This window comes from Cololabis saira, chromosome 9, assembly GCF_033807715.1.
Source record: "Cololabis saira isolate AMF1-May2022 chromosome 9, fColSai1.1, whole genome shotgun sequence".
In the NCBI taxonomy this organism is placed as follows: Eukaryota; Metazoa; Chordata; class Actinopteri; order Beloniformes; family Belonidae; genus Cololabis; species Cololabis saira.
This window is the reverse complement of record NC_084595.1, coordinates 12,509,429-12,534,008: the sequence shown is the minus strand read 5'-3', so window position 1 is coordinate 12,534,008 and position 24,580 is coordinate 12,509,429. Positions and strand designations below refer to the sequence as shown.

The window sequence follows — 24,580 nt, the reverse complement described above, 5'->3', positions numbered from 1 at the left end:
ACCCACTGTACCACTGAGCGGCTCGATTTACAAAATAATCTGTCAAAAATCATCATAATGCACTTTATTAACAAAGGAGATGGTCAGAGGAAAAGTGTTTTTATGTTGCAACCAAAGATAACATTTTCTGACAAAGGAAAGAGAACAACACATTCAGGAAGTTACAAAGAAGAGCGGCAAGAACATTCCTTTGCATCCAAGCCTCCTGCATCACCCTCTGCCTGTCAAATGATGCTACAGGATGGTTTCCAGTGGGCCAAAGCAAATCCACATGAAAACAATATTATTTCTCTAGTTATGACCCCAACCAAGTCCCTCAAATGAGCTATGTCACTTTTTGGAGACATAAATAGTGAAGTTTCGGAAAAACCTCAGCAGCCATTTCTAAAGTTTTTCTTGCGTAAGTCATGCATGTATCATTGAGCACAACCATGGCCCTTTTTCTGGTCATTAGGCACAGAGCATTGTATTTTATGATCCTGTAAATGTGGAAAACATTTAAATGGGACTCACTATTGAGATGCAAGCTCTAAGCAGGTGATAAATGGGCCACGGGCGTTGAAACCTCTGTTGCTTGGCGTCTGCATCTTCATAGGAACAGTGTCATTGGTTCTTCAAGGGTCACCTGCTGCAAACACTGAGGGGAAGGTTTGCAGCCAATAAAACACCTGAGTGAGAATCACTGAAGGTGATTAACATGTACAGAAAACCAAATAACAACTGCTGACACACTTTTACAGAAAAAGCTTGCCATGTGCTCTATGTTGAACAAAAACGAATAAAATGGATATATATTTGTTCTGATTTACTTCTGAAATATATATTTATATATTATATATATATATATATATATATATATATATATATATATATATATATATATATATATGTGTATACCCGCAATGATTCCTTTAATCAATGGTAAGAAATCCATCTATATGAATAGTTCACCGTTATACCTTGGTTACTAGTTATTTGGAGTTAATTTGGAGAATGTAGCATACATTTGTTCTGAAATAAGGAATGGTTCACTGCTGAATGAAGAATGAATGAACTAATCTTGGTGTGCAAGGCAAAACTGATGATATCTCCATTAAAAGAAGAGAAAGAAAATCACCAAAATAGTTTAAGTGATGGCCAAAAAAACTAACTTTTAAACTTAATCATCATGTAGGCGGAAACTTGAGCGCTCCTTCAGATCAAAGTTTTGGAGATGACAGTTTAATTATCTTTAATCAACCCTTGTGCACCATCCGGGGCTGGTAGTCATGAAAAGAACAATGTTCAATGTTCAGCCAACACCGTCAACCAACGAGCTTATAGGACACCCACACGCTGGTGATTTCTCCATGATGGAACAAGCAAAAAACTAAACCATGAGGCGATTCAGGTTATGTCACATCCACATCAGCATCTGTTGTTCATGTCAAATGCTGAAGGCGCTCTTGGACAAAACTGTGCTTGGAGATAACTGTAGGCAGTACAGAATGGAGAACTCCCTGGAGGATTACTTCTCTCCAACAGCTTCTTTTTTGGTTGCATTCATACTGAAGATGGGAAAGCTGAAGTGATGCAACAGAATCAGTGCACGCAGTTAACGGTTCAAAATTATGTGATTTTCCCATCATATGTAACCTTTAAATTCTGAACTCTCATTCTGGTCTTTAATCTAAAAAAAGGGTAACATTTAATACATTTTACAGTTTGTTTTCTTTTAGTTTATTAACCAATTACTTTTACCATTATTGTATTGCATAATGATCTAAGTAACGACTCACTTAAAGACCTGTATCATTCATCTCTGATCTGTGTTTCTGGTGTCAGACTACCCTTTAAATCTGACCTGCTCACTGCTTTCCCACCCAAGACAAAGTGACAAAATTGGGTTGGGTTGGTATCTTTTAGCATCCAACTAAATTATCTTATGAACAGAGACATATGTCTCATTGATACGCCCCCTTTAACTTAACTTTAAATTTTTGTGGTTATTTAGATAGTTAGTTCTAGGTTGCAGCATTCCTTATAATCAGGTTAAGAAACGGACCATTGTTTGTGTTTAACATTACTTGTGGTCAAAAATACCCCTTTATTAGCTTTTAAACATTGAAATACAACTTTTCAGAGTTGGCAAAACAACTCAGAAGCTTTTTTTTTCATTCTTTCTCTTGAAACCTTTTCATGTGAACGATTACATTATGAATGTCTTCCAGCAGCAAATTTTCGCCTTTGTATCCATATTCAAATTGCACCACATTTCATTGTATGTCTCCAGGGCCGCTGTCTGGAACAGCTTTAAATGCTTATAATTTTTGACAAAGTGGAACAACATGTTGTATGAATGGCTTACTTTTCAGAACTGAGCAGTAGTTGGTTTACTTGAATACTTGAAATATTTATTTTTACTGATATTTGTATAATTCATGGGAAAATAACATACCTTCCAATCTGCACATTACATTTCACATGGGAAAGTAATGAGAACTTGTTAAAGATTGAACTGTGTCATATTAATTTGCATCACATTTCAAAAAACAACTTTTAATGTCTAAGCTTCCGAAAGTGTGTATAAAAAGGTTTCACCCAAAGACAGAGAGATGTTTAACTTTTGTTTGTTTCCTGAAGCAGAGTAAACTAGGTTAATCAGTCAATTGTAACACGACCTTGTTCATGCCCTATTGCCTTAATGTTAGTGGGCGCTCGAACATGGAGTTTCCATTAGCAAGGGTCTGGAGTAAAACCTGGAAGGCTGCAAGTGCCATCCAGCATGCCTGGAACGCACTTGAAACTTAAAACCTGTAAAGCAAATTTGAATTTGCCCGAGGTCCATCTACATTTCTAGGCTAGTCGGTGTACAAGACAACGAAGAACCTAGCATGATCTAATGACTTAGCGAACTACCACTGATATCGCCTGGAGACAACTTAAATGATAATTAATGCTATATAACTAAAATTGGATGGATTTATTATTTTTTTTAAAAGGAAGAGAAAAGTGGCACGGAGATGCTGCTTAAAACTCAACCAAACCACAAGATTTTCTTTTTCTTTAGTGTTTATGTTTGGAGAAAATAAATTTTTGTCCAGGTTCTCTCCTGTTTCGTGAGTAGTTTCATTTCACTTCCCCCCCTTTTTTTTTCTTTTTCGTCTTCTATTTACTTTTGCTTTTCGTTAAAAGCAGTTTTGGAGACAAAATAGTTACCACTTAACCAAGACGTCACATTGTGTGAGATCCGTCACGGTTAGTCATGTAGTGTGAACACGCCAAAAGCTTTAAAACTGCATGGAGGCAGCTTTTTCTTCTCGCCAAACTATGAACTTTTTCTTAAGATTCATCTTTTTTCCAAATCTCTACAGTGAAAATGCAATGTGTATCGCCAGCAAGAATCATACAATCATAATATCGCCACCTTCTTAAAATAATGGTCCAAGCCATATTTTTCTCAAGTTTCTAAGAAAACAAAAAAAAAAACTAAGCCAAATGTTTGGTTTTGGCTGTTTTTGCCTTTTGAAAAACTTAGGTTAGGTCTTTATTTTAAGACGGTGAGTATGTCTAAAGTAGTGGGAATTAATCTGTTAGGTGGGATATTGAATATCGTATAAGGCGAGGCACGTTCCTTTGTAAAGCACATTTCACGTACAAGACAATTCAAAGTGCTTTATATAAAAAGATTTTTTTTTAAAGCATTAAAAAGTAAAAAATAAATAAAAGCAGAAATTAAAGACAGCCATATGTTTAAAGGAATTAAAAAGATGAGATGCAAGAAATAAAAGTGTTTGGGGGATTACTGAAATGCTGCAATACCCAAAAGGTTTTCAACCTTGACTTAAAGCAAATGAGAGTTTCGGCAGCCCTGATGTATTCTGGGAGTTTGTCCCACAGGCGAGGAGCATAAAAGCCGGACGCTGCCTCGCCGGTAGCTTATTTTACCTTGCTAATGATGTAATTGCTCAATAACTCATTGCTTTTGTCAGATAAAACTCAGCTTGTAAAGAGCTCTGAGGTCTTTGAAGTTACTGGAATGCTGAAATGACACTGAACGTTTTACGACTCATGTTCCAACAGTTACAAAGTTAAGAATCCCATGTTCACTCAGGCTTCAGGGCTTGCAGCCAATAACCCATGAAGTAGCAAATATGATTTTTCTGTGACCAGTCCTCTCATGCTCATGAAAAGTTAAGTCAAATCTACATTTGTTCAATATACAGTGCACCGCAAGAAAAGCCTAAAAAATGTAAAATAAATCCTTCATCATCCGTCACAGAGCTGTATGTGGATCTCTGCACTCTCTACCTGACAAAAGACTGCTTGCTCAAACAGTTTATACATTACCATCAAATAGATCTCACACAGTCACACCTCGTCAGTCATCGGCTGTTGTCATGCAGAGCAGATTGAGTGTTTAGTTAATGCACGGTGATGACAGAGCCATAATTACAGACACGTTTATTCAACCATGGCTAACAAAAGCCCCTTTATGGCAATACAAGCACATGTACATCAGATAGGGACTTTAAACTTTAAACAGCCAAACACTGTCTTCCCAGAGGCTTAACAGTCCAAATATTTAGTTTCTTTTTTGTAAGTCACATGTATCAAAGTTTGGAGAGTGAGCCTTGCAGTGGCATCCATGCTTAAAACACTTAAATCCTTTTGTCTGCACAAGCTTTTTCACCTTTAAATGGCACCACTGCAGACTCAGGTCTCTTCTATGTGTATGTCTCCGTCTCATTTTGGGGTTTTGGCTCATTTCTGTCCCACTGGTAGTTTATAGCAGGCCCACTGGATAGGCCTGAATAGGAGGCTTCCTTTCACCGTGAGCAAAACCAGGTCTCGTCTGAGGAAGAAGCAGAAAAAAAAAAAAACTCTCATCTTCAAAATTTCCAGTTTGCTTTCGCAACCAAATGGAAAATAACTGTTGTTGGATGCCATCAGCCCATAAATGAATCTTTGAGAACACAGCCACCCTTGTTAAAACATCACCGTTAATTTGAAATGTTAACGGAGGCGTTGTTTGCAAAGTACTCTCCACGATCAGTTGGCTCTCTTCCTGGCACCCATCACCGCTTTGGTATGCAGATTGCTGTGCAGAGGTCTACATTATTGCATATTTTACCATATGAACATTATGAGGTCATAAAACCGATCTGATTAAAGCTTCGGAATGATTTGCGGATTTTTGGACATTTTATTCCAAATTTGAATTTATTCACCCAGCGTATTGCAAATCATTTGTTGATTATGGCACTTTATGGCACCTTCTGTCACCTTCCATCCCGACAGCGCGATGCATGTTGTTACAGAATGTCTGCTCTTGGCTTCAGTTCAACAAGATGGGGAAGGAGGAAATGTCTTGTCTGCAGTAGAGACAGCTGGGAAACGCATTGATTTGATAAGTAATTTCAACTAAGCTGCTATAATAGCTATGCGTTTGCTGCATCCACTTTAAATCAAATTAGGGGCTTTGTTATTGTCCTGCTTAACAACAGTCGTTACCAGCACAATGGGATGCAACTCCGACTCTGTTTGAATAGAAGCACTTTTTTACACCTTCAGGTCTTATCGTGGAGCTCAGTGAGAAAGGGAGGAGATCAACATTTGTGCCTCGGCAAAGAGACTGTAGCCTTTAATGTTTAATTTGGTTAGATGAGAAAGCCCGTCCCAACAGCTGCGTGTGCAAGCACACACACAGATATCTACATGCTGTGGCTTCCCCTCTCTTAGATAAGACAATGTGCCCGTGTCAGATATGAGCTTGTCTGACACTTCAGACGCCCGGGGATACTGCACCATTTCCTCATGCTGCCGGGTAACCTCTGGCTTTGTTTTGTTCCCCGCAAATGTTTATGGAACCAGTAGAAAGAAGAGAGAGACCCTCATGTCTGTTATCACCACATCTCAGCCAGAAAAACTTGGAAACTGCTCAGAAATCACAGAATGCTTGAAAACTCCTGCATGGGAACATTAGATTGAAAAAAAAAAACGAATTTACAATGAATTAAAAATGAATAAATGCTTGAAAGTGAATGTCTAGGTGTCTGATGTGACCAATAACTCAAGACATTTCTGTAATGAAACCCTGTGACTTTGTTTGTGGCCATTCAAGTATAAAAATATATAATCCACTAAGGATTTGCAGGGTACTGTGACATCACACTCCAGATCAGAGTAGTTCCATCCACTGTCAGCATCTTTATCTTTACCTGGTTTGATATCCGGTTGCACAAGCTGGAGCAGTGAAACAAAGGAAAACTAATTTCAAAAGATGTCAAAGTGGGTGTGGTTTAGAGACAAACCCCACCCCCTTAAGCAGCTCCCCATGAGCACAGCTGTAAAGACGTGGCTGAAACGGCTGCTTTTGTACTCTGTGTGGTATTTTTAACAAAACGTAATAAACATTCATTAAGACCTCAGCCCTCTGAAAAAATATGTTCATGTAAAACAATCAGCTGCAATATCAGCACCTCATTATTGTTGTATGTTACTCCTGTTGTTGAGTGTATGGTTTTGGATTGTATGTATAATACGAGATGAATAACTCACTGTAAACCAAATTTACCCAAGGGTACAATAAATAAATAATTGAATCGAATCTAATCTAATCTGTAAAGCAAACTGACGGCCTGAATTTGCCTTTTATGTAAATAAACCCATAAACATAAAAAAAATACACAGTAGAAGTTTATAGAGCAGCTTATTCTCACTTGAATTCCAAATGTTAGACTTTGTCTGCTTAGAAGGCCACACTATATGATTTACTTGACGTTTCTTGACTGATCATTGTCATTTTGTAATGAAAAAGGAAGCGCAAACGAGTGAGTGATGGGAGGGGGTCGGGGGGGGCTCCTGCTGCGCTTTTACGCGCTGGGTAATTAAGCGCTTTGACTGACAGCGCGGTGCCAAAAGGCGCAGACGCGCTCTGATTGGCCAAGGGTTGCGCTTTACAATCCCCTCTTGTTTCCAAGCTCCGCAAATGCAGCCGAGTCGCTGAAGTTTCCAGTTGCTGCACACAGCAGAGGAGCAAGAGGAGCAGAGGAGTTTAAAGACACATTACAACACAGAGAGGAGCAGAGAGGAGCAGAAGAGCGCAGCCTGCGGCGCGTAAACTTCAACTCCGCTGCGCTGTTTTGGGGTTTCCCTTCTCGAATAAGTGGCTGGTTCGGTTGCAGCGCTGTGGTCTGTGTGTTTCAGAGACTGAAATAATTAAAGATGAGTTGTGGCTCTGAGGTGTGCTGGAGGATGTTCCGGCTGATGGTGACCGCGCTGGTGGTGGTGATGTCCGGCTGCGGGGCGTCGGAGTACGAGTACCTGGGCTGGAGGACGGACGCGTACAACGGCGGCCGCGGCTACGGCAAACCCCCGCAGTGCGTGGACATCCCGGACGACCTGCGGCTCTGCCACACCGTGGGCTACAACCAGATGCTGCTGCCCAACCTGCTGGAGCACGAGACCATGGCGGAGGTGAAGCAGCAGGCCAGCAGCTGGGTGCCGCTGGTGCACAAGAACTGCCACCCGGGCACGCAGGTCTTCCTGTGCTCGCTGTTCGCGCCCGTGTGCCTGGACCGGCCCATCTACCCGTGCCGCTGGCTGTGCGAGGCGGTGCGGGACAGCTGCACCCCCATCATGGAGGCCTTCGGCTTCCCCTGGCCGGAGATGCTCACCTGTGACAAGTATCCCCAGGACGACGTGTGCATCGCCATGACGCAGCCCAACGCCACCGAGGCCACCCGGCCCACAGGTAAAATCACATTTAACAGGAGAATTTTTGTTTTTTTTTACCTTTATTTTACCAGGTTAATTCCATTGAGGATCTCTTTTTCAAGGGAGACCTGGCCAAAAATTGCAGCTTTAAAAGTAAAAAAAAAAACAGAAATAGACAATGCAAAATACATCACAAAACAGTGCCAGTAAATAAGTTACAATACTTAAAAACAGTGACATGTACCAACAGAGTCATTTAAAAATGCATTTGTAAGAGCTTTAAAATCAGACAATGACACTAATGTGTTTAGCTTCAGGTCTTTTTGGAGGCTTTTCCAAGCAAGTGGGGCAGAACAGCTGAAGGTTTTCTTCACTAGATTGGTCCTGCACTTGAAATGGACAGCAGGATTATAGCATCATTTCATCTCAGGCTATAACTACTGATGGCTTTCAAATTGATTAAAGAACAAATGTAAAATGGAAGTTTACCCTAATATAGCTTTGTATATGAAGAAGTACCAATGACTACGCCTCCGCCATGTCAGTGAAGGTAAGCCAGCCTTGGAGTACAGAATGCAATGATGGGTTAGAGGTTTACACTTTGTAATAAATCTCAGTGCACTGTGATACGCAGTGTCTAACATATGCAAGAACTGTGCAGGAGCATTCATATACAATAGATCACCATAATCCAAAATTGGTAAAAATGTCACAGAGACCAGTCTCTTTCTGGCCTCAAAGGAGAAACATGCCTTGTTTCTGAAGTAAACCCCTATCTTTAGCCTCAGTTTTTTAAGAAGATTATTTACATGCAATTTCAATTAAAAAAAAAATGTAAAATTGGCTTACTGTTCAGAGTCTGATGCTCTGCAAGGGAAACCCGGGTTCAGGATATGTCTAAAGACAACATATAAGCGCTTTGGAGTTTTGGATATTGGTGTTAATTTCTTTTCTTGAAAGGGAGAATACGTTTTGCAGCTGTTTTCACTGTCGTGTAGTCTGCTGGGGATACTGTCAATGAGTTTTACATTTTCCTCAGGCCGTCAGCACATCCATTGCTTGACAAAATGTAACAGAAATGGCAGAGATAAACATTAAAAGCATTTGCAAAAGGCCTAGGAATGTAATGAAAATTACGTTTTACATTTTCCACAGGCCGTCAGCACATCCATTGCTTGACAAAACAGCAATGGCAGAGATAAACATTAACATTTGCAAAAAGGCCTAGGAATGTAATGAAAATCTTAGAAAGGGAAAACAAAAGCTGAGGTCATGAGCTCAAGCAGACCCCCACTTTACAAAACCCCACTTTCTATAAAAGGAAATGGAAAATTAAACTTGCCAATGTGAAATTTAGATTCAAATATTTATTAAAAACATTCTGTGGTCAGGAATTGGAGGCATTTTAATTTGATTATGTAAAATCTAAAATAACTACCATGTGCAACTTCTTTTGTAAGACACTAGAGTCTAAAGCAGCACATTCTTCATGATAGCCCATCAATATATAAATATAAATATATATATGTATTAAAAAATATAAATTTTTCCCAATTTTAAATAATTACTTGTCAGGTCATTTGCAAAAAAAACATTCAGGAATGAAATCATAATTCAGGCTAAGTACCAGACTGAGAAGACAAACACAGAGCACTTTTGTCGCTGTGTAAAAGTCAACACTCATGTGGTTAAATGGGCTTGAGAATGTTTTTTCAGGTATGTTTGCAGATGCAAATCCCCGCGCAAACAAACCAAATACAACCTTTTGGGTGGGGGGAAATTCAGCCATGAAATCAGACTGAATCTGATCCCATTTCGACACCCCGCTCCACTACTCCTCGCTGGATTCTGTTTTATTTTCTGTCTTATGATCTGCCGTACATAAACACTTTAACGTGAACGTGAAGTTCCTTGCTATTGACGAGGAGTGATGTTGTTCGGCTGGAAAAGCACTCAACAGATGGTACTCATTTATTTCAAGGTGTTTGCTGTGAGTTGGAGGACCATGCTGTGAGTTAGTCCAACTGCGAAAGAGCAAAATACCTGCATCTATTAATTCCAATTTTCAGACAAATTCGTCAAATCTGATGAAAGAGAAAAATCTGAAATGCGCACAGTTTGAATAATGTGAAGTCTGGAGGTGTTCTCCGAGTCTAGCTCTCAAGGGAAACGTCACCTTTATCCGCAGATTCCCGGGGGAGAACGGACACCTCATGAAGCATCAGCGAAATTGTCGTGTTAACTCAATTTAAAATAAGCCAAGTAAAAAAAAAAAAAAGAGAGAACAACTCCACAGAGGCCTAGAGAAATGCAAATAAATAACAAGCTGTTGGAAGTTAAAAGTAGGTCTGTTCTGTTTTAAGGGTTTCGGATGTGATAGCAGCATCCACAGCGGTTCGGAAGGGGGGGCATGACATCATTAGTTTATTTGTGCACCTTAGAAAGAAATATTCACTGAAAATATTGCGTAGAAATGCCTAACTGTGGATCTTCCAACAATTCCACTGCATGTGCTGCGGGGCCCCAGTCCATGTGCTCGGGGGGGCACGGAGAAGTTTTGTGTTCCTGACTGTTGTGGCGTTATGCATCAATTTTTTTTCATGAAAAAGATTTGCTTTTCACGCTAAGGGGAGACCACACAGAGATCTACGCTCTCCAGATGTCACCTGCTATCATTTGTCAGCACTAGTGATAAATAGTCGGCGTTTTCCCACAGACCCTACGGAGCTGAACTGCTCGGAGGGAGGTTCGGGTTTCTGCCATCACCATTAACCTGGAAAGACTTATTATCCAATCTCGATGTTGACAAAGGCAAACAAAAGCAGGCTAATCTTCCCGGGCCGTTAATGAATGTTAATAGAGGTCAAACTTCCAGCGCTCACCATGCACACGCCTGCAAGAACACAAGCTGGTGATAATGGAGTTAAGAGCGACCGGGCTCAAAAGGACCTGGTGACTCTATAAACAGTGTCTGTTATCACAAACTCTTCACACCTGAGTGTGACTTTCACAAGCTTATGTTGAACATGTGTAATGGACAACTGGCAACTAAAGAGAAAGCTGTTGGTTTTCTGCTTTTACTGCCCCGCCAAGTTTGTTTGGAAAAGTAAGCTCAGCTTTTTGGCATGAAGTGATCATTTGCAGTATTTGGAAAAAAAATTGAAAAATGTTGCTTGGAAATCATTTGCAGATATGCCTCTTGACTGAATTACTTTACAGCTAAAGCACATTTGGCTCTCTTGGTTCCTCTCTTTGAGCTAGCATCGCTTGGAATGTCAGAATATTCCTATAAACTTGAGCATCAACAACAGTTCTCCCTTACACATTTAGAAAATATCGAGTATTCCCTTTTTTACTGGGATTCAGATGCGTTGCCGCTTCGCTGATCCCTTTTGAAAAGTGTCGTAATGTAGATGAAAGTGAGGAAGAGTGTTTACTGCTGCTCTTAGTTACAGCTGGCTATAAAAGCTGAAGACATTCCTCTCTGAGGTCAGGTCACCTAAACATGTGAAACCCAAGAGACAGGGCCCTGCATTCGGACCAATCCGTTCTTAGTGCTCGCTGAGGGTTATGGGGAGTCGGAAGATCACCAAAAGATAACACATTTCATGGGCTTTTCCTCTAGTTCCATTTGCTCTGCAGATAAGCCTCTCGTTGGCGGGTAATCCCTCCATTCCTCTGTGTTTTTCAGGATTTTAGAAACTTGCACATAAACATTGGTTACCTTTTTTTTTTGTAATGATTGTAAAACGTGCGTCATGGGGACTTATCTTGGTTGTGTTGTTTTAACCAGTCACCGAGTAGCTATGTCACAGATGTTTTTCGTCAATGGTAAAAAGGTCCAACTCTGCTTTAGTAGCTTAAAAAGGCCACGAAATTCAGTTACAAGAATTGGCTACAGTTCCTATAATGAAGACAAACAAAAAAAAGCGGTATGTCTTCCAATGGTTATGACTCTAAAAAGGGTCCGGGGATCCAGCATTACCTAAATTGAATGACATCTTACAGTAGTGATGCTCTATAGGGGCAGAGGTGGGTAGAGTAGCCAAAAATTGTACTCAAGTAAAAGTACTGTTACTTCAGAATAACATGACTCAAGTAGAAGTAAAAAGTAGTCATCCAAATAATTACTTGAGTAAAAGTAAAAAAGTATGTGGTGAAAAAACTACTCAAGTACTGAGTAACTGTTGAGTAACGTCTGATTTATTTTTTTAACACAACCATTCAAACAGACAAAAGTACAAAATAATCATCTTCAGGCAAATTAAATCAATAGAATAATAAAATAAATTAAAATTAATAAAAAATTGCTTAAATTAAAATAATCTTAAAGTACATTCAAGTACTAAATAATAAAATAAGATAATAACAGAATAAAAAAAATAAATTAAGCACAAATAGCACAAAATTTCAAGCCTTTGTACTTTTCTTTTTTAACCAGGCAGAACTAGAACAAGCCCATGAACTCATAAAAACTCTGAGTGTGTTTGAGTCTGTGTAAATGTGACAGAACATGCTAAAACAGACATTTTTCCCAAAGAATCACCCAGTGATGTCATGAGATTGACGCGTACGCGGATAAAAGGGATAAAAGAAAAGTAACAGCTCAACGTAGCCTAATGTAGCGGAGTAAGAGGAACAGTTTCTTCTACACAAATCTACTCAAGTAAAAGTAAAAAGTATAGTGATCCAAAACTACTCCTAAAAGTACAAAATTTCCCAAAACTTACTCAAGTAAATGTAACGGAGTAAATGTAACTCGTTACTACCACCTCTGTATAGGGGACATATGTTTGCTGTACGGAGACTGGGGATGCAGCTCCTACGAGCATGTTTCCATTATGATTATGAACGTGTGGTGATAATTTGTGACTAATCAATTGCTGCATTTTATATTTTACATAATCTCCATGCCCTAATGTTGTTTTGTTCCCCACAGGTTCTCCCATCTGCCCTCCATGTGACAACGAAGAGAGAACAGACACCATACTGGAGAACATGTGTGCCAGCGAGTTTGGTAAGCACCCTGTCTGCGCCCTAACAGTATGGGCAGCGTGCACAGCGTCACATGCACCCCGACATGCATGAAAGGGCTCTTTGAGTGCAATCAGCAGTTTTGATCTATTTGTTCAGTGTTTTATTTTTTTTGTCTTGGATTCAGGCTGCACATGGTCGTAGTTTGCAGTCGAGGCTAATGTCAGGGATGTCTCTTGATGGCATGAAATAGGCCCCTCTACTTCAGCCGAGTGGGGTGTGCTGGGACTAATGAATTGGGGTAATTGGAGTCTTTATGTGGCAGTAATAAAGTGGGACGTTTTGTATTCCCGTCTGGGCTGGCTGTTGTTCCAGAGTCCCTTCTGCAGATGGGGTATGTCCACGTTAAATACTTGGAGTGAGACGTTACGCTCCAAATTATCTCTAAATGTTGCTCGGTGTGGGTGACGAGCACATACAAAAGGTTTTCAGTGAAATCAGTGATATCTGAGCAGAAATAGCCTGTTTATAACAAATTCATGTCATTGGGGTGGTTTTTTTTATTCTGTTTTAGGTTAAAATCTGTAAAAACCCTATGGAAAGGACTTAAAGTTTGTTTCTATCTTGGTAGGTTTTACTTTTGTAGCAAAATTAAAACTACAGAGCGGTGCTGAACAAATAATCATGACAATAAACTGTGTGGGAGTTAATGTGTAAAAGCAGTTTCTAAATGTTAGTTTGAAGTTAGTTTAGATCGATCACTCCAATGAGAAAGTGGCGCTGTGACAAATGACTGTTTACAAGACAGCGCTTGTTTCTTGGACTCAACAGTCGTGTTCCTGCTAGCTAATATAAGAGGAAGAAATTAATGAAAAAAACCTGAAGTTGTTTAAAATTGCTAGTTTTGAGCAGCCAGGGTGTTCAGCCCATTAAAAAAACATTAAGAATGCAGGAAGGAACATCATAATCTCACAGGGGTGTGGGAAAATGTGGGAATCACGCTTAAAGAGCCCAGCTGGGATGAAGATTTCAGGTTTATCAGGCCCGTGCGCAGAAAGGTCAGTGACACCGTACACTGAAACGCCTGCGGTGAAGCATATATATGTAAAAATTAGTACCGTTCAGTTGCACCGTCAGAGCCGTATGCATCTAAAAAGGACACCAAGAGCCTCGAGCTCAATTAAAAACACAAGCATCATTTGGATCGCAGCTATGGCAACTTCAGGAATAATATGCGCATGATGCAAACAAGATGCAAGATGTTAGGCTTTCATGTTTTATTTGCTGGCTAAACCAAAACTTGTGGCTGCCTGAATTCCAGGTGCCACACTGAACAAACATAGACTGGATGCACATTGGAAACAGACTTTCCATCAGTTCTCGGGAGAAGTTTAAAGTTACATTTGTTTAAGAAATTGCCTTGGTGTTTATGCTGCGGTGATGGGCCTTGCCTTTGCCAAGAGGAGAGGGGCACATTATTGGCTTGTTTCATCTCGGATGTAGACAAATGTTGTTTTGCCTGCTTGTCATACATCCCATAACCGGCCGACAAGTGAGGATACACAGACAGATTTACTGTCGGATTGAGGATGAGACGCTGCGCTGCTTGTGTTGCAGGTTTGACCCCCACAAGGGGAATGACCGTCTCTGGAACGCATCAAACTTTTTGCCGTTACCTCAGCAGTTGATTATGGCTGGAGAAAAGAAGCCTCTGCACAGCTTGATATTTCGGGCAGACACCGCTGCTAATATCACCGGCAGAAATCAAGATGTGTTTGTCGCCCTTTCCAGCAGAATTCTTTCAGTATGAAGAGAAAGGACAGCTGTAAATATCCCTGCCATCAGCTGAGGCCAAACATGAGTTAATGTCTTGTCTTGAGAGGAAAAGCAAAATATGCAGATAAAAAAAATGCCTGGCTTTAATCATGATGTGTTTTACCCCATCAACAAAAGATAAGGCCACCATCACGAAAGCATTCTGCTGGTTTTGACTTTACCTAAAGTGGATGGTAAGTAACAGCCAGTCTCAGGAGCCTGCGTTTTGTATCCAAACAGTAGATACGCATTTCTGTTTTGTTTGGAGCAGACAGCAGAAAAGTAGATATGATAGAGATGATGATAGATAGATGTCTTGCTCTTCTCTGTAACGCTTGGATGGAAAACCACACGCAAAGTGTAAGAGTGGATCAGATATGAGCACTGAAGTCTTTATTAATTATGGTCTGTATTACTCTGCCTAGGTCAATGGAGTGTAAAATTTCCTCACCCTGGCAGTGAGTAAGCATTTTTGTCCACTTTGAACGTCACTTGCTGGAAGCTCTTAACATTCTCAGCTCAGATAAAGCTACGTGTCATGCTGTTTTTTCTATTTCCCAGCAGTTGCGCATCTGACTTTTCCATGCAGCATGATACCGATAAAAGCAGAGAATGTGGGGGCAAGACAAGTTTTTTGCTTCAGGTTGTTGGATGAGGAGTTGCTCTGGCACTGAACGGGAGATTTTTTTTTAACAAGTAACAGGTTCTCAGCTCCAGCGTTTTTGGAGAACAGGCTCTCCCTGATGTCTCTGTACATTTCCTCGTCCCAACAAACGCACATGTGTAGATTTGCGGCACTCAGCTGGTAACTGATTTAAAGCTCATTCCACTCCACGTTTTGTTCCCACAGCGTTATATCTTTGTGCTTAAGGTTTTTACGGTACGTCATTGTCCCCGAAAGCTGGAGCACCCTTCAATTAAATCTCCCCTCAGACGGCTCACTTTGCCGTCGCTGTCAAAGTGCTCCTTCCCCTCGTTGGACTGGTAAACAACAGGGGAAGTCATGGAGGACTGACCGCTGCAGCCCCAACGATCAGGGGTTTCTAGTATTGCAAATGCGGAGAAGTAGACACCGTCCCTCTTGGGAGTTGGGGGGGTTTAGTCTTGTCCGGTCGTTCATGCTTCATCGTTTCAACCTTCACCGTTGCATATGAAATAATACACAAGAAAAGTGTTTATTAAATATTGAGATCAAAAACACCCCCACGCAGTTTTCTAATAAATATCTTTTGAATACGATCAGTAATTTCATTTATTTTCAAATAATTTGATTTATTTTGTAGAATGTGTATATTATATTAAACTATTTTAGAAATTGTTTTGATTATGTGGGGTGGTGTCGAGATCTCAGAAAAGTACATATAAAATATGACACTCAAGGCAACAAGTAAATTATTGTCATGGTCGCATGGTGTACCCGGGTGGGGGGTGAATTAGAAAGAATGGCATTATCAGGTTTCAAGTTAACTTTCCACCTGATAGTCAGCGAATGACCACCCAACAAGACTGGGACATAATTGGTGTCTCCAGATAAATCTGAGAGGTCATAATCTTTTCGTCCTTGGTTGAATAAGGCTACGTTCACACTGCAGTTCCCAAGTGACCCAAATCCGATTTTTTGCTCATATGTGACTCAGATCCGATTTGTTTATGACAGTGTGAACAGCACAAGTCACATGGAATCTGATCTTTTCAAATCAGATTCAGGTCGCTTCCATATGTGGTTCTAAATCGGATACAGGTCTGATGTTTTGCAATGCGACCTCAGTGTGAACAGCCAGGTCGGAATTAATGCGACTTTGACGCCACACGCAGAGCCCCGAGCCGCGGGGGAGACACGGGAGACGGCAGGGGTCCCTCCGGGTCGCCTCCGCCTCTCCTCCTCCCCTCCCCGCGCTCACCTCTTTATACGACATCAGACGAGACAACCTGCTGAATTTAAGCATATTACTAAATAAAGAAGCTGAGGATTCAAATCAGCGAAGCGGTCGTGGTCGCGCCCGTTTTACAACGAGCTGGACCGTGTTAGGTGATAAACCAGCTGAACGCCGGAGAGCAGCGCTGACACTCCGGGGAGCGGAGCTAGAGCCCTGCTATAGCGGGACTGTTTTCTTCATCCCGCTCCCGCTGCATTTCTGACCATTACCGCCCGCACCCGCAACGTGTGTGTTCCACTCCCGCCCGCGCCCGCAGTGTTTTCATCCGCTCCCGCCCGCTCCCGCCCGCTCCCGCAAAACTCTGAGAATTCATGCCCGCACAATGATAGAGATGCAAGAGAAACGTCCTTGACAAATCTATCTGATTTAATGTTAACATGATAATTGTGGAGCTTGATAGATAATTGGCAGTTCAGGCACCTGTTGGATGCAAATCCATCAGTCATCATCCCACGCCTCTGCGCATGCGGGTCAGTTCAGGGCCGCGATGCGTTCACACTCGAGTCGGATATAGGACACATTTTAAAAGATAATGCGAACAGCCACACAAAAAAATCGGATATGGGAAAAAATCGGAATTGAGCATTAAGGACTGCAGTGTGAACGTAGCCTAAGAAATGGGCATTTTTCTTCGGGACTTGTACGCAGCAGATGTGCAGGTTCGGATGGCAGTGGATGGTTGTTTTTTTTATGTTTCTACGTCAATTCTAAACCGCAATGAAAGATAATCTTTTTCTTGGCTAATACCAGATTTCACTGCATTCTTCAAGTTCACTTCAGGTTTTGTGTGAGCAGTTGTGTAATTACGACTGTAGTTTTAAAGAATATCGTTACAACATAACGGGACATGCAAACTCTTAAGTCAATTCAATTCAGTTTATTTGGGAAGGGACAGTGTACATTCATATACATTTAGAAAAATGCAAATGCACCCAATTTTAGCTACAGAGCTAGTTTCCATTGGCAGTCCCCCGGCTAAAAATATAAAAGGAAGACAAGTTAAACAACAAGTTAGAACAAATACAAATATAGCGTGCAAAAAGTTTCTGTTCTTGTTATTTTGCTTCTATTTAAGATAGAAGGAACAGGAGAACAACCTGACACATCAATCTTACTAACACGATCTTAGACATTTACATATATTACAATAGTGAATACATTACACACATTTCACATTTAGCAGTTAAAAGTTTAAGTAAAGTACATAAGTACATCAAACTTGACCCCCCCTGGAAAAAAACCAGGGTCAGTTTCACCAGCTATAAAAGATTTTTGTTGAAAATGATTTGACGTCAACTTAAAATTTTATGCCACTGTGACGAGATTAAGACCTCAAACAATATGAGGTGCAAAGAAAGTTCAGAACGTCACCAGATTATCAGAGATGGAAGATTTATCACAGTGAAGGCCTTTCAGGAGCGGGCCAGGCCTTCTCTGTCATGACTCACTAATTATGAGCGCTGCCCATTTGGAGTCCTCGGGACGCTAAGCTTTCTCACTGAGAGCGTTTGAGGGGGATAAACGTCTTAATCCCTACCATGTGCACTCGTAATACGGGGTGGGGGGGGGACTTTAATTAGCATGGAAGATACAAGTGAGAGGGAAAAACTTTGTTTAGTGCCAATTCAGGGCATTAAACTGAGCTTATTCCACTAGAAGAAAATCAAAAGGGCTCTCATGCTTAAAACTTTTTAAAGTATTGAGATGGAAATTAAAGCTTTTCTCGGCTCTTTGGGGGCGAATTCCTGGTACTGTACCGAATGGTACAAGTTTTAGTTTATTTAACCCCAAGATTCCCTGTCAAGTTATACTTTTATATAAACTGTCTATGAGTCTGTAATTGCAGCCTGTGATTGGCTTGAGTCACAGGATTTGAACGTTGCTCAGTGAGGGGGCGACAGATCTGAGTCAACGGAAAAGTATACGTTAAAAACAATTTTACACAAAGAGTCGGAGTACGTTGTAATGAAGAGGGAGTCACACTAGCATTCTTTCTTATCTCGGGAGAGATGACTAACATGTCAGGACTTGATTCCCTATCGTAGCTCACTGTGTCCATGCCATGCACCCACGGATTGCTGCAGATCTCTCATTGCTCTTTTAGTATTAAACGGGAGCTAGGGCTGGGCGATATGGACCAAAAGTCATATCTCGATATTTTCTAGCTAAATGGCGATACTCGATATATATCTCGATATTTTTTCTGTGCCATAATTGGGGTTTCCCCCAAAGCATTATAGCATAGCATCTCTGTTAGCTTCATTTTTTTCTGAGGCAAACCCTTAAAAAAACAGTCAGTTTTAATACAAAGCCTCGTGCCAAATGTCACACAGGTTCCTTTGTTAACAGATGTCTGCACAATATCAAAATGTATAAAACAAATGAAATAAAAATAAACTGCCTGCATATATAGAATAAAAATGCTTCTTGAATAAAATAAAAAAATATCCCTTTCCTGCATAACAATTAAATTAAAATACACTGTGCAATTAATACAATGTAGACGGTAACAGGCAGACTTTTCCACTGAGGTTGACAGTTGTGCAAATAACAAAACATTTGTGCAAATCTCAAATAAAACATTCAAGTCAATTAGTCACAAAATAAGATATATCAAAATCATTAAAAAAAAAAAATGTAAAAAAAAAAAAAAAAAAACATTTTTTTTTAAAATCGATATAAACGATATTGTCTCGTACCATATCGTGTTTGAAAATATATCGATATATATTAAAATCTCGATATATCGCCCAGCCCTAACGGGAGCCTTTAGGCTTCCGGCTGGGCTGTGCTTTGATGAGACATTTTTGTACAAGAAGTCACCCTTTTTTTCACTTATGTGTCTCCACCACAGCTTTCAAAGCCAAGATCAAGGAGGTGAAACGAGAAAACCTCGACCGCAAGGTGGTCTTCCAGAAAAAGAAGAAGCTTTTGAAAGCAGGAAATCTGAAGAAGAAAGACCTGAAGAAGCTGGTGTTGTACCTAAAGAACGGTGCAGACTGTCCCTGCCAGCAGCTGGACAACCTGGGGAACCAGTACCTAATCATGGGCCGCAAGGTGGATAAGCAGTATCTTCTCACAGGCATCCACAAGTGGGACAAGTCCGGCAAGGAGTTCAAAAAGGCCGTCAAAAAACTGAACACTTATAAATGTCCAGCATTTGAGAATGTCTTCAAATAATAAGACGTATGGCTTCAACCCCAGTCGCATCTCATCCTACACATGAACTTGCACAAGCATTCCTAAACTTTGCTTTCTATTGTGTGTTTATATTATCAATATATCTTTGTATGTTTACAGATATACGTTGGAAAGTCCACCATTCAGTTTTAGCGAAATGTGGTGAGTGATGACGCCACAAAATGAAAAGTTTTCTTTCGCTACTTAAGCTTAAGAGAAGGACTTCAAGTACAAGTCCCTTTTCCCAACTGAACCAATGTTTGCTAATATGCATGTGTTGTAGATACGCCTCCCTTGTTACACTCTTCTGCTCATTGTTTATGTCTGAGGAACCATTGAGGAAAAAACATTCACTTTCTTTCTTACTAAGAGTTAGAAGACGGGATTGATACCATTTTTTCTTATGTAGGTTAAATATGAAGCTGTCATTAGGTCATTAGCATAAAGATTATAAGCGAGGAGGAAAGGAGCTGTACCCACTCCCAGAAAAGAAAAAGAAAATTGCCAGTTTTCTTTTTTCTCAATATATGTGACAGAAATGTAATGTAATTGACCCGGCTACCTTGTTTTCATTGCTTGAAGTCTTTTTTCCTAGTGCAAGCTAACCACATGATGCTGAACTCAAGATTAATATCTATATAAACTATCTTTAAAAATATGTAAGATCAAATAATTATTCAAGTCAATGATTAGACAATAGAGGTTCTAGCTTTAAAAGCTACAGAATGCTGCAGTACAACGAGTATTTTTCAATTTAAAGACTGCACTACTAGCATTGTCAAATTTTCTTTTCTTTTTCTTTTTTTTGTACTCTTCTTTTTTTTGTACTTATTTGTACTCGTGAGCAGGCCTGTGTGTGCAGGATCTTTTTTTTCCTTGATTTTTACCAAATGTTTTTGCCACTCTTCTGTTTCTGCATGCTGGGGCTACAGAGATCAGTAATCATGATTCATGCTTTTGTAGTCATACATGTTTAAAACTGTATATCACCTTTATGTTCTAGTCTGTTCTGCTTTAATGTCACTGGTCCGTTTTAGCACTATTTTGTTTCAAATTTAAATGTTGGCGGTTCATTGCTGCTTGTTACGTGTACATATAAATTTTACATAAATATGGAAAAACAAACCCCGTGTCATTGATTATTGATCATACAACTATAATATGACCTTGGAGTTACAGTCTGTGAAATATTTCACATTGCTGTCAAATTTTTACTGGCGTATCCTAACTTTCCATATGGGCCATAGCTCAGATTTTGCAGCTTGGCTCCAGCAGTATTGAGGATTGTGTTGCTTTTTTTGTTTCTTATTCATAACATGTGTATTGGAATTTGAAAGCTTAGAAACAAACAAACTAACTAAAGAATTATATTTAGACCTTGATGCTGGTACATCCACGGATCCTTCGCCGGAGGGTTGTTAATGAGCGTGGACCACCAAAGGACGCCAAATGATCCAGTAGGAGTCGAATAGTTCGTAAACAAAACTGTTATTTAAAACTTGCACTCAATCTCGTCTTGTCAAAGCCCGCTTAGAAAACATATTTTGGTGGTTTATCAACAGTTACATATATATATTTATGATCAAATATAGTAACCCTCATTATCTGAACTACCACTTCCAGTTAGTTTTAGTTTAGTTTATTGTTTTGCACAGTTTTAAAAAAATATACAGGACATATCAATGATAAACACTATAGGTGCAGGAAGAGGCAAAAAACCCAATGGGCTTATTTGAAGCCTCCACCGAAGATATTAAAATTTCATGTCAAGATTAACATACAAAAAAACAGAAAGTAAAACTATACAAAAGTGATGGCAAACTAATAATGCAATATATAAATAATAAAGAATAAAGACAAAAAATAAATGTGTGTGAGTGTGCATGGGATATTGTTTTTTTAACATGTTCATATTTGCAGTTTTTATCATGCATCTAATTATAAAGCTGTGTAACATAATCCTCTTTAATGAGTAAAATTGAGTCAAATATACGCTATGATGGGAGAAAACTGCCTCCCTCTAAAGGTTTCCTATTTGCATTTTTAAAGGTCGGTTATGCGTGAGTAGGAGCTGTCTCTTACCCGTAGACTGATAAATATGGCGTCTCGAAGCTATCTTGCCATCTCGCGTACCGTGCCATCTCTTATCTCTGAGAGCCCACATTTTAGCCTTCACATGTGATGTATGACTGTTAAAAGCAAGCGGGGCAGGCGCTGCCCAGACCACCAGTTTCAAATTCAACAGTCTTGTCAAACAGAGGTGCCTCTGACTCTCAATTTTATGTTTTAAATAATTAAATAAATCATAATGTTGCAAAATCTCCACATCAGATTGTTTTCCCTCCCATCTCCTGAGTGATATCTGGGTGGGGTTGGAGTCGTGTTCCATGTCGTTTCACAGGCTGTTGGTGTCATGGTATGTAGCATGTAAATGCTAATCCTGAGAGGGACGCGATTAATCATCAGCTCATGACGATAGTCAACTGTTGTGATTACTTCACTGGGCTGATGAACTGTCAAATTTCAAAGTACCTTTTTCACAGTGAATACTCAATGCAGAACAGGCGGGATTTTTCCAGAACCATTTCCTTTGAAACGAACTATATACCTTTGAAATGCACACTCTATCCAAAACTCTTAACAAAGGCTGTCTGTATTTACAATCAACAAGAATCTTAAATTTTAGTGAGTTGATGATGGATGTTTGAATGTAATGAGCAGGAATCTGTCATGTCAGTACAAAATCCATAAACAAAAAACATGAAACCAGTCCGTCAATAAAAAGGCTTGTTAAAAACCAGGAAGTATCAAACGGACCCACATCTTGCCCATCTGGTTTCAGTAATGGCTTTGGTATTGGAAAATATATCTCAGATGTGGATTTTGCTTTTTAATCATTACTTCAACTGCCTTCAAAAGAGCCTGAAAAAGCCCAGGACCCGAATCCAGATTTGTTCTATTAAGAGGTGATCTGCAAGACAACATCCTGTTGGACTGATTGAGAGAAAAAAAAAAAAAGTAGTTGGCTCATATTTATGGTGACTTTTATTTCTTTACAGATGGTAAAAATGTTTCTTGTAAATTTCATTTAATGTGTTAATATACACCAGTTTTTGCATTGATATCTGGTGATGCCAAAGGTGACTGCCGTGATGATTGGACGCACAAGGGGCCTCCATGAAAGGCAGCGTGTTTGAGAATCAGATGGGTAGAGGATCTACACTTTATCAACACATACATTAATCAAAAAATCATAGAGAGGAAGGGGAGCGAGCCAAAGCGGGACGCTGTGATCTCCGATCCCTCAGATGGCGATGCATCAAGAACCTTCATTCATCAATAAGAAATGTGACCACATGGACAAGTGACGGCTTTGGAAAACCTTTGTCAAGCACCACGACGCAGTTAAATTCACAAAACATTACTGTTCACAAAAGAAGAGCTCGTTTCTGCGCTGTGAATCATGTTTCGTGGTCAGAAGAATTTATATTCAATGTGATTTAAAGAATAAAGGAAAAAGAGGAAATTAAACCCGTGTATTTGTCAGTGTCCCAACTTTTTCTGACATGACGCCACATTGTTGTAACCGTTAGTCTGACTTGTTAGAGTTTAAGTTACATTTCCTTTATATCCAGCATACATGCTTTTGCTTGATGATGAGCAACAATTTCATTGGAGCAGTGTATGTCTAACAGCAATTCATATCTACTATTTTACCATTAATGTAATGTACAGTCAGAGCCACCTGGGAGATTTGCGAGGCCCTGTGCGAAATGGCCGGGGGGGGCCCTCGCGCACTTGCTACGCTCACGCGTGCAAAATTTTTTTGGTTTTTCGGGTCGGATCGGGTGTCTATATGCGCAATTTTAACTCTCCAATTAGCAAAATACTGCATACCTTCCCCTGCCTCATCATCATTTGGCTTGCCTCGACGCAGGGCCCCACGGCTGCTTGAGACCCGGTCGGATCAGTGATTTTTGTAACAAATTTATCAAACGAGCCTTTCAGAGAGACATTAAACTATTCCATTTTCTTTAGTTTTTTTTCTTTTTTCATCCCCTGATGGAAATTTCCTGATTCTGTCTCGTTCTCTCGACATTGTGTGACAGTTTGTTCCAACTCCACCCGTCTGGATCAGAGCAGCTTGTGTCTGCGCTTGGTCTGATCAGTTGTATTGAACAACCGACACGCGCATCATTGCACATATATTTATTGATATGCACAGACTAGTACACATTTAGGTCTGTAATGGAACGTGACTGTTGATATTTATAAGGGAAAAAACGAAAAAAATGTGAAAAAAAAAACATTTGAAAAAAAAAAACAAAAAAAAACGGTCCCTTGGGGCGCGAGGCCCCGTGCGGTCGCACGGTTCGCACACCCCTTGCGGCGGCCCTGTGTACAGTATTGTCTCTCTTAGGAACCCACTGAGATCTGTCACCCTACGGTTGGGTGCAGCACTCTATAACATGTTAGCATGACTTTCTCAAAATTCTAATGACATATTCTGTCAGTTACATAACAAACCGCCCCTGTTTCATCAAAGCAGTGGGAACTTAAAATCAACGGACCGATATTTACAGAACCAACTTGTGTCATGCCACACAGATGTCAGCGTTGGTAAAATGCATGCATCCTGTACCAAAGTAAAAAATATGAAGATCTATTGGTAACTCTCTGAAAGTGACATACATAAAATACAGTTGTCTTGACGCTGATCACAAGCAACAGGCCCAACCACTCTAATGAAAAAAAACAAACTGTTATCTCACTTGTTACCTTGACTTTACCCACAATCCACCTTACCCCCCCCAATCGTAATTTTTGTTCTACCCCCAGTCATCAACAATACTCCAAAATACTTCAACTCTTCCACTTGGAGCAGGAAGTAACTCCAAAGAGAGAATTCCGTCCCTTTTCTACTGAGGACCATGGCTTCAGCTTGGAGGTTTTAGAGACAGAAATGCTTCTTACTT

The 24,580-nt window shown here is 40.1% G+C and overlaps 1 protein-coding gene across 1 annotated transcript; it reads left to right on the top strand.

Annotated features, from left to right (window-relative positions):
* Positions 1-6,962: 6,962 nt before the first annotated feature.
* sfrp1a (secreted frizzled-related protein 1a) lies at positions 6,963-20,729 on the top strand. The gene is made up of 3 exons (XM_061730507.1): positions 6,963-7,735; positions 12,638-12,715; positions 19,279-20,729. The coding sequence occupies exons 1-3, from the start codon at positions 7,207-7,209 to the stop codon at positions 19,602-19,604; spliced, it is 933 nt and encodes a 310-aa protein (XP_061586491.1). The 5' UTR covers positions 6,963-7,206; the 3' UTR covers positions 19,605-20,729.
* Positions 20,730-24,580: the final 3,851 nt, after the last annotated feature.

What these genes read in the sequence shown, in the direction of transcription:
- sfrp1a (XM_061730507.1), top strand. Translation starts at nt 7,207, where the DNA reads ATGAGTTGTGGCTCTGAGGTGTGCTGGAGGATGTTCCGGCTGATGGTG. An exon ending in CGAGGCCACCCGGCCCACAG is followed by an intron (nt 7,736 to 12,637) that starts GTAAAATCACAT and finishes TGTTCCCCACAG; the next exon opens with GTTCTCCCATCTGCCCTCCA. An exon ending in CATGTGTGCCAGCGAGTTTG is followed by an intron (nt 12,716 to 19,278) that starts GTAAGCACCCTG and finishes TCTCCACCACAG; the next exon opens with CTTTCAAAGCCAAGATCAAG.